Source organism: Glandiceps talaboti, chromosome 7, assembly GCF_964340395.1.
Source record: "Glandiceps talaboti chromosome 7, keGlaTala1.1, whole genome shotgun sequence".
Taxonomy (NCBI): domain Eukaryota; kingdom Metazoa; phylum Hemichordata; class Enteropneusta; family Spengelidae; genus Glandiceps; species Glandiceps talaboti.
Window position 1 is genome coordinate 12,670,618 of NC_135555.1, and position 19,090 is coordinate 12,689,707.

General features: G+C 37.1%; 1 protein-coding gene across 1 annotated transcript; it reads right to left on the minus strand.

The window, feature by feature from the left end:
- Nucleotides 1-554: 554 nt before the first annotated feature.
- LOC144437954 (uncharacterized) lies at nucleotides 555-17,337 on the minus strand. The gene is made up of 9 exons (XM_078126988.1): nucleotides 17,284-17,337; nucleotides 16,621-16,852; nucleotides 15,823-15,928; nucleotides 14,145-14,351; nucleotides 12,298-13,309; nucleotides 9,845-9,882; nucleotides 8,699-8,839; nucleotides 875-979; nucleotides 555-681 (listed from the first exon to the last, which is right to left on the minus strand). The coding sequence occupies exons 1-9, from the start codon at nucleotides 17,335-17,337 to the stop codon at nucleotides 555-557; spliced, it is 2,022 nt and encodes a 673-aa protein (XP_077983114.1).
- Between the last annotated feature and the right edge of the window lie 1,753 nt (nucleotides 17,338-19,090).

The window sequence follows — 19,090 nt, forward strand, 5'->3', positions numbered from 1 at the left end:
TGTGTTGATCTAATAAATGATTTAATATCAACATTAACTTCTCTCAAAGCAGCTCAGTATCTGATTGCATCCCAATATTATGTCATGAGTGAAGCCAGGAAGTAATTGTGGTGGCTGTTCCTGTATATTTCTTGACCTAACAATGGGATTAAGTTGTCTGTATTCCAGATCTACTGATGGGAATTAGTCTGTATTTCAACTGGTTAACTTATTTTGGCTTCAAATTGGTTCCAGTACATTTCCAGACCTAGCTGTGGGATGAGGCTGTTGCCTGTATTCCAGTGGTTTATTTTGGCAGTGGTTCCAGAATATTGAAGACTATATACCCGTGGTATATTTTGGCAGTGGTTCCAGTACCTTTCCAGATCTACCTATGCCAGTATATATTGTTGCCAGTATTCCAGTGTGTTATTTTGGCTTTGGTTCCAGTACATTTCCAGACCTAGCTATTGGAATAAGTTGTTGCCTGCATTCCATTTGGTTATTTTGGTTTTGGTTCCAGTACATTTCCAGACCTAGCTATTGGAATAAAGTGTTTCCTTAATTCCAATGGGTTATTTTGGTTTTGGTTCCAGTACATTTCCAGACCTAGCTATTGGAATAAGTTGTTGCCTGTATTCCAATGGAAGATGCCTTTGAATCAAACTATCCAAACTCTGGTTGTCTGTAACAATTCGTTGCCTACAAGGAGAAATAAATGAAGTTATTTACTAGCAACTTGATGACTGTTTATAGAGTATCTAACTCTCATTTCCAAACTATTACTTTCTGATTATCACTCATCGTTGTTGGTGATCCATACTGCTGTTATAGTGTACCCACAATGATGGATCCTTCCCTCTAAGTTAACTTTGTTCAGAAAAGTATATAATACCTTCTCATCAGCAACTCAAAGTCAGCTTGAGTAACTATCTTTCTGCCAGCATGTTTGCTGTAAGCACTCACACTAGAATACATTCTTCTCAGGAATCTTTCCGAACTGAAATGAAATAGAAAAAAATAGTGGCACTTATATTTACCGGTTGATTTATTCAGTAGTAACGTACTCGCTTTGCAATCTTTGACCAAATCATTTTCATCTCTAGCTTTATAACATTGATCAGATCACCTTGCCTTAAACAATTTATCATCTAGACACTCCTAGGAACATCCCAACCAAATATCAAACAAATCGGCTTTATACTTTCCACCCAAAAATCAAATTGTAGGTCTTATGGGTATATCAGCCTAATTAATTGGTCATTTCTTGGAAAATACACCTACAAATATCCAAACCAAATTTTAGACCAACTTCCCTAGCAGTTTGAAAGTTAACTCTTCAGACCAAAAATAAAATTTTAAGACAGGTAACTACATATCAACAACATTTGCTTATATTTGGGTCATCTTGTCTTGAATACTACTCCTTTACATGTAAGACATCCCTGGCAATACACTATCATCAAATTTCTGACCAATCTGCCAAAATAGTGGAATATTGTTTCTAGATAATCAACACCGTTCTTCTTCTCTCAACATCTAGTAATCACAACATTTGTAACTACTAACACAATTTATAGTGTTTTACATGCTCGGAACAGTTGGAAAGTTTAACAGAAAGTCTTGTTCTAGAAGCAAAATAATGGCTACAAATTATGTGATGAAAGAAAAATTGCATTATGTGCACCAGTTGTGAAGACGTTGTGTACAATGAAAGACAACCACTTGTGCTTGTGTAACACTGTAAGTTGACAACATCGACAGGCCACAATAAGTTATCAACACATTGTGATATTTGAATTGTAACTAACCCATCCGATAATGTGATTTGTACCATGAAATAGTCCAGTGCTTGACATGACAGTAGTCAATAAGGAACTGGCCATATCTTTTGCCAATGAAAGATAGTTTGCAATGTTTGACCAACAGATAAGATTACATTATTTGTACAATCTTGTAAGACAGACTTTGCCCAGAAGGACTTTGTCCTGCCTTCCCAATCACAGAAACCATAATCAAGCCACCGTGTCCCCGTTGGGTCAACAAGATTTCGAGGAAGCGTAAGTCGATAAAGTAAAATACTATACTATTACTAGAGAAAGTCAAGACTGATGAAATTCGTATCTTCACTTTATGAATACCTTTTCACTTTTGGTAACAAAACTCAAGCCTTGTACATTGCTAACTTCGTCAATGAAATTTAGTAATACCTGTCTAATAAATCTCAAAGAGTACAATGAGCAATAGACAACACTGATCAGTACAGTGGAAATGCATGTAGTGAATGGACTGACAAACTTTGTTGGCAGAAAATGACTCAAAACATTACAATTCAGAGAAATACTGAAAGCTGGAAAGAGGAAAACACGGAAAGTTTCAAATTTAAGTATGGAGTAACAACAGCCACGTTTTACAAAAATGATTTATGTTTATATTAGGCCAAATAAAAAAAATTGTGTTTCTGATAACCCGACCGACACTAGTTTAAGCCTCCGACATCCTAAACATTTTAAAAACATTTCAAACAAAAAGATTTTACTGTAAAAAAATTGTCTTCTTCACCTTTATTTTCTTTCTCTAGTGATGTCTGTACATATTTTATCAAACTGTCACAGAAGGGGTACTCTGACCGCCATTTTGTTTGTTTTTGGGTCAGGGTAATGTTTCAAAAATAAAAAAATAAAATAAAATAGAGTAAAATCCTGAGCTACCTACCCTATTTTCTAAGGCCATGTTATCGGAAACAAACAATTTTTTCCCACCTTATTTACTGCAAGGGTTTAGGTGAAAATACTCCTACTAGGACTGAATCTTTACAACAACTCTACAAATGCTTGAAGTGTGATGCCAGACTTCCAGCGAAATCATATATTATAGTAGGAAAGTTTCTACCTCATGGTAATATGTTACAGCAAGCAGTTGTACAATCACACGTGTGACCCTGTCTAGGAAATAAAGATGTTGCTTGGCAAAGAATAAAGTCTTTACAGAGCGTAAGTGGCACTGTTAGTGTTAGATTATAATTGAGGCATGCAAACAAAAACTTAATTTACTGGAACATAAGTACACCTGTATCTTTTGTGATCTCATCAAACATGGCTTAAACAATTTGTAACACAAAAGTTCAAGTCTAGCTCCATAACCCTGGTCATTTGTACAGAGAGAATTAAGAATCAAATTAAGAATTCTACACAATACGGTGAATACCATTTCTCACACACACACACACACACACACACACACACACACACACACACACACACACACACACACACACACACACACACACACACACCACACATAAATGCACACATGGTTGTTGCACACACACGCACGCACTCACATGCATGCATGCAACACCACACACGTACGCGCACACACACACACACAAATGTACACGATACATGCATTTCTAGTCTCTCTCTAAAGGAATACATGGTAGATCATCGATAAGATTCAAGTTACCCCAGTAACCAACCCCCCAACCTGCTGCAGAATAAACCTACCTAGGCTACTCAAAACAAGCGACCTATCGGTCAGAATAGCTCCGCTGTTTTTTTTTTAATTTTATTTTTTATTTTGGTGACATGTAGAAGTGGTTCAGGTCTTCACTATGCAGTTTTGTTTTAGTGATGCAATAAAGTGGTTAGTGGTTTCATATGATGTCTCACTATAAAACACATTTTACACAGAAGTTGGTAATGTATTGTACTTTTATACCATAGTCACCATTTTATAACAAAAATCTACTGTTATGAAAAATTGCACAAAATCTCAGAAAAAAATGACTGGGAAATGCACACAAGAAAAAGAAAAAAAGAGGATTTTGAGGTTGGCTATAAATAATTCCAGTGTCTTACAGCTGTAACCCTGGAAAATTTTAATGATGAATGAAATAAACTAGGGATCTAAAATAATTTTGAGGCAATTTGAATTTCAATTTTCTAACAAATTTACAAAGTCAACAACATTCAACTTGTACTAGTTGTGGTAGATATATATAGGGAAGAAATGTATTAATCGCCATCTTAGTTTCCGTACGGCGACAATCTCAAGTTAAGTACCCGGAAGAGAGTCATTCTCAGCCATACGTTACAGTGGTAACACTCGTTCATGTTCGGTTACCTTTCACAAAGAAAACACAACGAAATGGTTGAAATGATCTTTTTTTTTATTTCTTTTCATCACAACAACAAAATCTGCGTGATTGATCAAAAGTGTTGTAAACTAAACCAGAAAGAATTATCGGACTGGCTAAACTTCCCGATGAACTGGAGTAAGGTCCTACTACTTCCAAGTAAGCCTCGATAGTACTATAGTACGTGAGAAAATCGTCTCAAACTAGCGATACAACTTTCAAAATATAACTTGACATGTCTTCATTTGTTAGAGTTATACAATTCAAGACGGGTTTTCACTCGAAAACAACAATTCTGTGAATAATGACACTCTGAACGCAGCGATTTCTCGGACGATGTTACCACTGTAACGTATGGCTGACAACGACTTGCTTCCGGGTTAGTCCCTCGTGCATACGGGTGGATTGTCGGCGATTAACACATACATCGTCTGATATTTTAATTCACAGTGTTTCTTGTGACCGGCGCCTGTCAGCAGACTCTGCCATTTTTTTCATCATTCCATTGTATTTAAACCTTGTACTTGACATTTCGCAATATTTATAATTCTCAACAAAATACCTCAACATGCCTCACTTCGCTCGTACTCAAAGCAGCCCCGCGCGGTATGATCACTGACACTGATGACATGATGAGAGAGAACCTTTTCGGATTTACATGTAAAACGGGGAAAGATACGCAAAACATAATGCAAAGTCTAAAGCCAAATTAAAGTTGTAATTATTTTAATTATTTTTACTTGCCAAATATTTGCATTTTGGAAAGGCAAGACACGTTCATGTCGTTTAACTTTACATGTGAACTGTCGGCCATAACTTCAACCGCATGTCTGGCATGCCCTTCCTTACGCAAGTTGTCTGAATTCTGGTTCACTGTCATTCCAAATTGCACGACAATATAGAATTAACCACAAGTTACATGTTATCTGAAAACATCACACTTTTATAGTGGGTCTGAAGTGTGATTTTAGTGAGTACCAAGAACGTCCTGTGTTGATACTCAAGATGCTTGCTGTGGAAAATCGCTCGGTCAAATGAGGTCACCTTCAGCTTCTGGTCGAATCAGGATAGAGTATGCAAATGAGGATGTTGCGGACTGATTTGAAGTTTACAACCCTGTTTCGAACAAACGCTTGTCATTTGGGCGCCCAATGCGTAGAATTATGACTATAGCACATATTACATCGTTTGTTTGACGTCAATAGTGTCTTTTGAAAAGTGGCAGTTTACTTAAAGTCTCGTCGACTGATTTCCAATATGGCGTCGGTCATTATGCTCATTAACATATTCATTTTTTTTTCAAATTACAAAAAAAAAATCATAAAAAATAAAAATGAGGATGTGCTGACTTGAAATTAACAAATCTGAGTAAGCTACCCCCTGCGCATCAACACGCCAGATATCAAAGCAATCTAATAAGAGGTTTTCAAGGAGTTGATGAAAATGACATTTTATGAAAAAAAATCATAAAAAATTGAAAATGGCACAGATCAACTTGGCATGAACAAATCTGAATAGCCTCCCCCCAGGGAACATGCACACCAAATATCGAAGAATTCCGACTGTCACTTCCGGAGTAGATAGTAAAAATATAAAAGTTTGACGGACACCTATGATTCACTCTACTCTCTGTACCTCAATACCCACCTATACCTAAAGCTACGCTTTCAGCTTTCGCTGACAGCGGAGCTAAAAAAGTGCTGTACTAGCAACAACAATACACTATTCTAAACTGACACTTTTTCTGATTCAACCTCATATCAAGCAGGGCCTTGTACCCCACTTGTAAAATATATCTTTGACATCAGACTTACCTGACCAATTACATTAGAGCTTTGCCACTATAAGTTAACAGTTTTGTCTTCATCATATATGATGGCTTAGCACAAAATATTATCCTACCTGACCTACATTCAGTCAAAGTAATTAATCAGTCTGTTAATAAGATATAAGGAATAAAATATTCCAAAAAATTCATACCCCTTGATTAAACGTAAAAATGTTTGGATGACTTCTTTGTTGAATGTAATGGGGGGGTGGGGAGGGTGTCACTTATTATTCACTATGTCACGTGCAGTTACTGCACACCCACCTAAAAGTGACACTGCTAAAATCTGATGAAAATCTAGTCTGTAGGGTACACTGTGACAGGGTGCTCTCACACATCAGTCAACCACTGGGTGAGAGGAGGATGGTGAGGGCAGAAAGACATGACATATCTTACAGTCTAATGAAAATAATGACATGTATTAATTTTATTTATTCATTATAACATTCCAGGTTTTCCACTTTCTGGGTTTGGAATATTCCACTCGGAGAGAAGCACAGTATTTCAATTGGTCGCAAAATATAACTACTCAATTTGTGTTGATTTTACCAATATTTCAAATATGGACATATAGATGATTTGAATTTTGATAAAGTTGTTAATCAATTACATTCAAAATTTATTTATACAGTTAAGTCGGAATGAGAGGTGTAAAACGGAACACAAAATACATGATAATTATTTAGAACAAGCCTTTGTCATTTCCCCCATTTTGCCATAAAGGTTAAGGTTGCATGCACATATAACATATAGTGTTGTTATATGTGCCAGGTTTGGCTCAAATTGAATCATGGGTGTCTGAGATATGGCTGTCTATAGAATAATAGATAGATGGAAAGACTGACAGGGATGGGTCATTCCCTTATTCCAATTTGGGCATTGCACATTTGGGGCTAATACCAGTCAAACAGCAACGCTTTTTTTTATCTTGCTTTGTTGACAGTGAAGTTATTTAAGTCCAGACACATTGTATGTATGGTGTTTTATACAATCTTGTATGTATTTGCTGTCTGTATTTCAGGATATTTCATGACAACATCTACATTTTTGTAATCAGACTCCAGTAGCGATGGAAACAAGTACCACGGCATCATCATCACCAGCGAAAGTCTTCCTGTGGTCTGCTCCTAGAAGTTTGAGTACTGCTTTTGAAAGATGTGTGTTAAATTTGCCTGATGTAAAGGCTTTCGTTGAGCCTTACGTCAGGGCTGCACACTTTGGACCCATGGAGGAGAGATTTAGAGGATATACTACTTTTCCAGCTAATCCAGAAGTTTCGTACCAGCAAACGAAAACAAACCTAGAAGATGCATTCCCCGGTAAAAAGATAGTATTCGTCAAAGATATACCTCTATATGTAATTGATCATGTAGATAAACTCCCCGTGGGATTTCGTCATTCATTTCTCATACGCCATCCAGCAAAGATTATATTGTCTTATGACAAGGGTTGTCAAAAAATCAAGAAGATGGGATATCCTTACTATGACGAATTCCGTGCAGACTTGATGGGAATAAAAGAGTTGTCCTATCTGTATAACTACCTTGTGAAGGAGAAAATAGAATGCGACCCTGTTATCGTGGATGCTGACGATTTACAGCGTAATCCAGCTATGGTGATGAAGAAATACTGCAAATCTGTTGGTATTCCCTACAACGAATCCATGCTTACTTGGAAACAAGATATTCCAGAGAAGATTAAGGAAGAGATGGCATGGATATTTCCATTGGAAGTGTGGCATGGTAGAGTTTTATCTAGTAATGGTCTTCACCCATCTTGTCCTTCTGATGGAGATGATATTGACGTCACAGTCTATCCTGAAGACATACAACTTGCAATTCGCGAATGTATGCCATTTTATCAGCAATTATATGAGCATCGTTTGCGGTAATCGGTTGTTTATGGTTGAGATGAGCACTACAATTTTGTGCATATATCATTTTTAAAATAAAAATTCAAAGAATATGAAATTTATACTTTCCAAGAGACTACTATACAATGGACATTTTTTTTGTTTTAAATCTGGTCCGAGTGTCAGCTAGAGTGTAATGTGAGATATTGAAGATTGCTTGGGGTGGCAGAAGTCAGTGAAGCTGGGTAACCGAGACTAGACTGAATACAGACCCTATATCTTCTTCCATTTGTACCAAACCCCTTATCTAAATGAATAAACTTATAATTGCTATGTTTATCATTTACTCTGACATTGTAACTTGCAAATTAACATAACCAACACCACAAAAACATTCAATGGTCTGCTGATGAGGAATAATTTCTTGCCTAGATCACTTTCTCATGTTTATGCTTGGAATTGGCCATATCTGTTCACAATTTTTTGTTTTTGTTTGCGTTTACTTCCCCACCTCTTTTTTTTTTGGCATATATTTGTTTTTTGGTATTTTTTTCTTTTCCCTACAAGGTGCAATTTAATAAAGTAATTATTTGAAAAGCTGGTGTTGTGGGTTTTTTTCTAAACCAATTTTAACTTCTTTTGCTGGTTTTAATAAACCAGCTTGACTATTACTACCTTATTAATTATTTACAAGTTAGTTCTACTGAGCGCCCTCAACCTGTGACCATTCAAAACTGTGACCCTTCCTCATCCCACTCACCATGAGAAGAAGCTCTTCTCTCATATTGCCAATGGGAAATATTATCTGCACCTTCATAATCAAATCTTAAAGAATCTGTTCCCAACTTGCAAACTGCAGCATGTAGCGATAATAATAGGAATATTACAATAATGGACTTACCCTTTGTACACCGACTCCATTGCTTGTGGATTGACTCGGAGTCTTGAGTGAAAGGAAAATATATTTTTTGTTAAACTTCTTGGAAGGGTTGTTTTTATTGCTGGCACTTTCCTTCGGAGAGAGACTTTGCTTGCTTGTTGACTAGAAATCAAGAAAAAAATTGATACCAATGATGAATATTTTCTGATATAGCCAATAGCATGCAAAATATTGTACTCAAACAAAGTGCTAATGCAATAGGGAACTTGCAATCCAGACTGAGCATGCTCAGACACAAAGGACTATGGGATTATCTGAGGTTATTGTATTACCTAATCTGGAGCTACCAATAAAATAAACCTCCCACAATGGTCAGGGTGACTATGAATTGATCATTTGTGGTTACAAACAATATAACAATATTGTTAGTAATACTTATTGGTTAGTACTAAGTATTTATAATCACATTTCCCATGATGCAACATTCAACATGGCGGGTTTGCAGGTTCCCTATTACTACCTCTAGCACAGACCTATGATAGCACAAGAGCCTTTGCTGAACCTTAGTTCAGTTGTGCTAAAAAAAACCCAACATTATATATTGGGTAAACATTGTATTATAGCATAATGTATGTCAATGCATATTTTAGATTGGGTCAAAAAACGAAAAGAATTGTTACTGGTCAGGACATTTTGTCTAAAGTGGTGCAACGACGTGGTTTTTCTTTTAAAAATTCTCAACAAACCTGTCACTCAGTCTACTATTTAAGGAAGTTACTGTTCCTTTTATTTAGTACTTTAAAGCAAGCGTGTGTGCTTGTTGATAATTGACTCTGCAGTTGTGTTCACTAAAGTAGGGAGGGATATTTTTTGTGTTTCACCACGGATCTGCAGACTGTATGGTCTGGACAAACACAAAGAAAAGTCCGATGTGACGCACTGACCAGAAACATTTCTTTTTTTTTTTTTGGCCTTAGGCTTCCTTTTTATTTTAACAATTTTAATTCAGAAGCAAAAAAACGATGCAAACACAACAGATCAAGCAAGAAACAAGACTGCAACAAAAAGACAAAGAAGTAGGAAAAGGGTGACACTACTCAATATTGAATTAAATTACCTACAGGAAAATTAGATAAAAATGTCTTCTAAAGATTAGGTTTCCATTACCTTTTTTGTCTCACTTCAACTTCCACTTCCTCTTCTTCCTAGAAAAGAATAAAGTTCATATCTATCAGTAAATTGGTAAAAAAAAATTCAAGAAAGTCATGAAACCTTTTTCTTGAAAAAAATCTATTTTTAGTGTTAACTTTGTACACCATACAAACTTATGATCTGTTGGTCAACAACGCCATCAAATTACATACACTTTGTATACCATACATATTTGCTATCTGCAGTTCAACAAAGTTGTAGAATTACACACAAAGTTTTGGTACTTAACATACTTTTTACCACCTAGGTGCTTCGTAAAAAAAATGATCATTCTATTTCTTTGTCAAACGTGACTTCCACTCCACATGCTTTTACAGGGTTCGTACACTCAAAGCAAAACAAAATTCCAGGACTTTCCAGGGGTTTTTCGTCAGTTTTCCAGGGGTATTCATATTGATTTTGGCCATTTTCCAGGGGTGTTGACACTAAAGTATATTTTTTGAATGACATCTAATTGTCTGATGTGGACAAGAAAAATCAGCAACAGTTCCCATATGTCACAAAAATTTTTAAAGGCAATCGACACTATGCAAGATATTGGTTTCAAAACCACGTTTACACGCTAAGATTAACGGAGAAACCTCTGTCCCTAAGTAGCCGTTTCGTCAAGCTAGTGCATTGATCGTGTAAGATTGAGTCGCAGCATTCGTCAGTCTAATTCAGACATATCCACAAAAATAAATCAAAAACTAAAGTTTGTCCTCATTATTGTTTGGTTTGATGTAACTAGATTTATAAGCCGCCTAAAATAATTTTTTTCTTCAAAATTTTGAATAAAAACGTCATTTACGTAACGAAATTTCGAGCTATGAATAACTGAATACATTCATCGCTTGCGTCTCGATGTTTATGTACCGATGCCACGAGTTGCGGAACATCGCGATTTCAACTCAACTTGACCATTGACGAATGTTACTGTACCGGCGACAACATAAAACAGTAGTTTATTCTTTTAGAACATGTAACACAAATACCATTTATCGACAAAATAAAAGTCACAACCGTACTTCCACAACCCGGAAATTCAACTGCACTTCCCTAGGCCCTAACCCTAGCTTGTAGTATCAGTCGGTGGGCGGTCATTTCGTCCCAAAACCATCTCGTCCCAAACTAACTCGTCCCAATAAAGTTGTTCCCGGGCTAACTCGTCCCACAACCAACTCGTCCCACCGCCATCTCGTCCCATTCAAAGAATATTCCTGTGTGGTTCATAATTAACTGTAAATAAGCATAATGCATGTAGCGTCATATCCCTGTTTGCCGACGGTTTACGGGTCTACGCTACGCTGACTTGAGGATCAAAGGGACGACTAACTCCGTATGCGAAGAGGACTAATGGCGTCATAGATCATACGTCAAAATTTCTGTCATCGTATTTTTTCATATCAAAGTTCGGAAACATAACTATAAAGTAAGTGTTTGTAATTGCAAAACTTTCGACAGATGAAAAGTCACGTTGCCTTCTCGACAGAATCTGCCAAAGTTGCGTCAGTTCACGTTTGTGTTCTGAACGCGTAGCTAAACACAATATTATTAGTGGTGGGACGAGATGACGGTGGGACGAGTTCGTTTTGGGACGAGTTAGTCGTGGGACGAAATGGCGATGGGACGAGTTCGTTTGGGACGAGTTCGTTTTGGGACGAGTTGTCTGGCAACCGTATCAGTCGACTCGTGCGCCGAACTTGTAACAATTTCTAATCGAGGTTGATGATGCTTTGATACTCGCTACAGTGTTACGATAATCTTGTTAACAGACCTACTGTACATGTTACCCCGGCCGGGACTGTTACAATATCATGTCCCTGAAATGACGACTGGGAGATGTACGGAGTAGCAATATATGCTAGATCGAAAGAAACACTGCGGCGCCCATTCAACTAATACGCACGGTCTGTGGGGCAAAGTGTCTCGTGGAACGATCGCTTGACTGTCTGGGTTCAATCGGCGTGAATTTTGATTCATCACCCAGCGTGGCGAAAGACTTTGAAAATATTTTCGCGATTTCACATTTACGAGATTCAGAATCATATGAATGGGTGGCTCGAGCACGGACATGACGATCGTCAATATTAATCGATCGATTGACCATGATCATTTTCCAGGGTTTTCCAGGGGTAGGGCGCATTTTTCCAGGGTTTTCCAGGGTTTTCCAGGGAGGGTTTGAAATTCCAGGGTTTTCCAGGACCGTGCGAACCCTGTTTTATAGTCTATATATGCTTTACTATATGCTTTACTATAGGTGAGGCCTCCTTGCTCTATTTTGACACTCTAGCACTAGGTGAAATGCTATTGTAGGTACATGTAACAAGTCTTACCTCCTCATCACTGTCTTCCTCAATCAACTCTTCCATCACCGCCTCCTCCTCCTCCTCCTCTTCCTCCTCCTCATCATCATCATTTTCATCAACACCTTTCTCTATGTTGTTGTCATTGATATATTCAGCTTTCTCAGCATCATCAACAGATGGAATGGGTTCACCATGAATTTCAGTGTCTGCTGGCATATCTGCATCTCCACTATGACTGTCAGTGTCTGCTGGCATATCTGCATCATCTCCACTATGAATGTCAGTGTCTGCTGGCATATCTGCGTCATCTCCACTATGACTGTCAGTGTCTGCTGGCATATCTGCATCATCTCCACTATGACTGTCAGTGTCTGCTGGCATATCTGCAACGTCATCGTCATGAATGTCAATGTCTGCTTTTGAAAGAGTGGAATCATGATGACCGTCAGTGTCTACTTGTGAAGGAATATTGTCATCATGAATGTCAGTGTCTTCTGGAGTCTCAGCCACTTCACCCTGAACATCGGTGTCTGCTGATGTCTCAGCCACTTCACCCTGAACATCGGTGTCTGCTGATGTCTCAGCCACTTCACCCTGAACATCGGTGTCTGCTGATGTCTCAGCCACTTCACCCTGAACATCGGTGTCTGCTGATGTCTCAGCCACTTCACCCTGAACATCGGTGTCTTCTGATGTCTCATCCACTTCACCCTGAACATCGGTGTCTTCTGATGTCTCAGCCACTTCACCCTGAACATCGGTGTCTGCTGATGTCTCATCCACTTCACCCTGAACATCGGTGTCTGCTGATGTCTCAGCCACTTCACCCTGAACATCGGTGTCTGCTGATGTCTCAGCCACTTCACCCTGAACATCGGTGTCTTCTGATGTCTCAGCCACTTCACCCTGAACATCGGTGTCTTCTTGTGTCTCAGGGACTACCCCATCGTTATCACTGTCTGCTGGTGTTGGAGCAACTTCATCACTATCTGATACATCATGTGTGATAGTCTCTTTCACTATACGACCAAATGTACCTACAGACATTCTGTCCTTTCTTCTACGTGTAAACTTTGGAAGGTGATCTGGCCCTGCAGAATCATCCAGTTCATAATACCCAGGAGGTGAATGCCTGCATGAATAATTCACAGTTCTAAGAGATTAATGTTTAAAATATTTACCTAGATAAGTAACATTAGTTTTAAAATGTGTCTCCACATTTACAGTACTACAACACTGACAGACATTGTGGAAGTTGTACTAAAATTTAGAGATGATATACAGTAATTATACATTTATTGCCTGGTAATGCAGGCACTAGTAGACATCCATTACCACAAAGGTTGTTATGCAGAATTAACTGAGGCAGAAAGCTGAGGGAAATTAGTTGCTACATAACAGCATGAGAGGTAACAAGACATCTACTAGTGCCCAAATAAGGCAAGGTAATAAGTGATTTATAACACATCACATTCTCTGGAAAGTATTCTTTCTAGAGTCAAAGTAAATCATGGGTAGATAGAATTCCTGTGCTATAATAGTGCTCTAGAGAAAATAGAAAAGGAATATCACCCGCTGTATGCAAATTGAGGTCACTATGTATGGGTCAATAGTCTATACCATGTGATACAATCTAAGCCAATCAATAATGGTTATGTGAAAATAATGTATTTTAACAGCATTTAATGCCCTGGCAACCTAATCAAGGAAAGGCAGACCACCCATTGTCTGTTTGCTCCTTTGCACTTATTCATGTTTCGCAATATTGCATTTATGAAGTTATAATTACATTACCCTCCAATGTTTTCATCATTCAGCCTAAACATACTTATGACATATCATTAAGTATTTTGTCACTACTGGTCTTGGATGGAACGACAAGGCCTGTTAGGTCACTCATACTTTCCTTGGCTGAGTGAAGACATTTTTGGGGGGAACAATAACTTTAATATTCAGTTGATATTCACCTGATTGCATTCTGTGTTCTAGTTTTCACACCACTGGCTGCTGTCACATCAACTTGTGTGTCGTCATCATCCTCGTCATCTATCATCTTTTCTTGGACAACTTTCCCAAATGTTCCCACAGACATTCTCTGTTCTTTTCGTCGCTTGAACTTAGGGGGTTCTCTTGTGTCAAAAGAGTCATTATCTTGATCAGAATTGACAGTTTCTCTGCATGAAATAATATGAAAACATTGAACGGCTGTTTTGCATGACACTGCTAGACTTGTTACAATAGCAAACATATTGATGGCGAGATTTAAATGTTTTATGAATTTCTACAACCCCTAACATTGAAGTAAAGCACTTTTGTATGCATCACTCATTTATGGGTGTTTGTATCAAATGTAAAAGTATATGCTTTCAATAGGGAACTTGCAAACCTGCCATGTTGAATGTTGCATTATGGGAAATGTGACGATAAATACTAATTGATTAGTATTGTAAACAATGTTGATACATTGTTTGTAACCACAAATAATCAATTCATAGTTACCCTGACCATTGTGGGAGGTTTATTTTATCAGTAGCTCCAGATTAGGTACATGTATTACGATAACCACAGATAATCCCATAGTCCTTTGCGTCTGAGCATGCTCAGTCTGGATTGCAAGTTCCCTATTGCTTTCATATCATAAACCTGGTTTGTGGCCTTACCAACATACCAGTAGTCATGTTATAAACAGTATTTTCTGGTAATGAACAGCCAACTGATTACAGTGAAGGATGTCATGTGACTATATTTAGCTCTCAATCTAGATCTAGACAATGTTTTACATTTTAGCAATTGACTGTTTACTTCCTTTGCACTGCTAAGATTGTTTACAGATTTTATTACACTGGGAGACACCCCATACTGGGCTATAATTGAAATAGTATACCTTTACCATTGATATGGATGCATTTAAATATTATGGAAAATCAAGTAAATGTTTTACTTGAGTGTTATGAGTAACAGAGTTGTATTTTATTCATGAAGTGTCAACAAATCTTGCTGACTCCTGTTATCTGCCATGTTGCCATGAAAATGACACTCGGTAAGGTATGGAATGGTGAAATAAATGTCACCATTTCATAGCTAACTCTTTACAGCAAACTCTAAAAAAAACATTGCTGAGCCCTGTCACACCAATTAGGGGCATGATACTCACTAATTTTGTGCAATATTTCTATTAACATACATGTAAAACATCAAGGGCTTTCACTTTATCAGGGAATACTGAACCGATCCCTGATACATCACAGGGTATAGTACATATAAACAATAACTATTATCATATACACAGAATCTATTCCAATGCAATGCAATGGAGAGCACGCACATTGAACCGGGGCAATAATTTTCTGTATCACAGCCCGGCACACTTTGCCCAAATATGGCAAGTGGCACTCTCATCGATATCCATTCGCTCAGTGGTTTGGCTTTGTTAATTTCTTCACTATTGTTACGTTTCTGAGAATAAAATAATATTTCAGTGCCAATTTATGTGATTGTGTCATTCAAATTATGTTTTCATGCAACTACATGTTGTATATGACAAAACTCGGTAGTACTGCATAAGGACCCTCCTAAAGTCGGGCCCTTCTGCCATACAACCTCAGTCTGCAAAACCCATATCCAGGCCATAAAGATTAACAGTACCTGACAGTATCCATCTGTGGAACATCTTTCGCAAGTTGTACATCTGGTAACTTTGGAGATGCCTTTCGTTTTCTTGGTATGTACACCGCAGGTGTTCCTGGTGGTGCTGAGAACAAAAAAAAATGACACACTTAAAGTCAGGTTAAAAATCAAAGTCCAAACCGGAACATAACCATACAACAACCAAATTCAAGTTTAATATGTTTGAAATATTTTTATAGCAAATTTTGGGGACATACTTGTCCATGCCATGTAAACTGTGAAAGCACAGATTTTCTCTCTACTTGAAATCACAGTAAAACGTCAATTAGTGCACCTAATGATATTCCGAAACATCAAATGAGAAAAGGGCTTGGCTTTAATACACATAGTACCAATAACAGGCAAATATTAACAATAATCTTGTAACAAACAGGGAAAGTAAACAGAGGATTGGGTTTAGTAACACTTGGCATAGCAAGTTGGAGTTTGATATGCATTACATTCCATCATTTGATAAGAGGACTTGGATGGCATCTTTACATAATACTGGTAGCTCACATTCACAAACAAAGTTAAAGTCCCCAAGTATTTCATATACATATGAGGCCATAAAACTTCCTATCAAACTATGAAACATAATATTCTGTAGTTCAGACATACCTTTGCACTAAAATGTTATGAGCCAATTCACTTACTTTCCCTGTTTGTAACAAATTCTGCTTGTTACTGCTTGCCTGTCGCTAGTTGTAGTACAGTGACGTTTTATTTTTACCTCAAAATAGAGAGTACCACAGTTTTAAGATTCTTAAGACTTACCATGTTGTAAAAAACCTTTTATTAAAGTCTTTGGTGTTGGTCTACTAGTGTCTTCTGTCAAAATGGACTGTGGTATCTTCTTGCTTGCACTTCTAGTAAGTCGTCTTTGCAGAGGTATCTTTTTAGCCGAGGGTTGATCCACTGGTTTTGGTTGAGGAGATGAAAGCCTGGTTACCCTCTTACTTTTAGGAGGTAACTTCACTGTTTCTGCATTTTGAAGAAAACCTCTGATCTATATGATGAGAATAGAGGAAAGATTTTAATAGAATAACAAATAATGGCAATGGTATCATTTTAAGTTGGACATACAATTCAAAATAATATGAATTCATAATGACAAATACCACTACTTCTAATTCATAGTTAGTACAAATTAACTACCGGGTAGTGATAAATCTTGATTCCATGAATGTGATAATGGGACATGTTCATGGTTGCTTACAAGTTTCCTTTTGTCATCCATCTGCACTCTATCATGTTACAATATAGCAAATCAATTTCGATTTGGACTCTTAATCTCGTATTTCTGCACCACTTGACTGAGATTGAATGGAGTCACACTGACCAAACATATCTGACCCTGTATTCAAGTCAAAGTTTCCTCAGATTACATGCATTTGTCACATCACTGCCAATTGAATTACACATGTAGGTGTCACTCACCAGAGTCTTAGGAGTTTCTGCTGGAGCTGACAGTTTACTACTTCTTCGAGACATATTCTCTATACACAGGTCCTACAAACACAATTTATCACTGACATCATATTCTATGGAAGTGCATGTTTACTACCAAACCAGCAAGACTATAAATATTGGCATAATGTTTTTCACTACTCCCACATTTTTTGTTACGAATTACGCAAACAAAATCAGGCACTGATAGCACACACACACACACACACACACACACACACACACACACACACACACACACACACACACACACACACACACACACACATGAAATGCTACATTTTATGTCACTGTGAACACACAAAAACAATTTTGTGTTTGAATCTTCCTTGTTTCATCCAACAGTGATGTTGATTTGTGTTCACCGTGAGATAAAATGTATCATTTTTATATGCTTGGCTGCTATCAGTGTCTGTATTTTGTTTTATTAATTTGTAACAAACCACATTATATTATGGCATTGAAAAAAAATGTTGCATTGCCTAACTGAAATTCTGTAGTCACTCTGGTTTGGTAGTAAAACTGCAAAAGAGTATAATTTTTTTCGATAAAAGCAACCAGCAATATATTCACTGAAAATTGTTAACATATCAATAACTAGACATTATATACAGTAACATGATAGTTTTTTTTATCTATAAGAAGTACATTAACAGGTTCAAAATTGATTGCATTGGGGTGCTGATTTGCATACAAGAGAAATTGACCAGTTGCAAAGTCGACAAGTATCAGAACTTGGCCAACTGTAATACAACAAAAATATAAATTGTGTATTAATCTGAAGTATCCAGAATCTATCTAATTAGCTTTATCAAGTGTACATCTAATGATTACAGGTATTTGTCACTATTGGCGAAACTGTCTCTTGAAGACAATACAAACCATCTTGACCTGTGTCTGTCACTGCCAGAAGATTCCTGTTACTTTATGTACATCATCAATTCAATTTTCTGAGTGTACATACACCAATTTACTTCATAAAAGTAAACAAGATATATTTTATATACATGTACCTAGCTGCAATAATTGTAGCGTTTGCTGTGATTTTGAGGGCTTTTTCTTCTGTTTTTGTGCCTTTTTTCATTCCGATGTTTAACCTGAAGCAAAGCAAACGCTACAATTATCACAGCTAACATGTACCCTGCCTTCAAAACTTTGCTTGTTTATGTTTATAACAATTTTATTGGAGTAATTGTTTTCATTATTGGCCGACTTCTCTAGAGTGCACACCCAAATTAAATCTGATTTAGTGAAAATGTTTCTCTATTGCATTCTTTGTCACTAACGTCTGAAGAGAGTACTTTTAGTGGCATAGGCACTCGAATCAATTTGTATGATTTTTTTTAAAAATTGTAGAGTAAGTATGGCATACTTTACATTTTTTAAAATCATACTAATTAATTCGAGTGCCTATGATTAGTGGTATTTCAATTTTCTATGTATATGTATTGCTGTTGGCAACAACCGTCATGATGTTGAAACTAATGAAAACGAAATATAGATTTGTATTTACTCAATGAATCATGTACGAAAAAATATATAATTTCTTTATAAATAAGTTTTAATAACAACTTCAAGAACAACTATAATTATAAACTCGGTGCAAGATTACGCGTCCCTGTGTTCTTCAGAGCCACTGGTTCGTATTTTAGACACAATCAAAACATATAAAACATCAAAGAAAACTTACCTGTCCAATATTGAGATAGGTTTGTTGGTCGAAGTACTAGTAAGTGTAGCCGTTTCGTTTTGCTTTCACTTTCTTTTACGCTTGAAA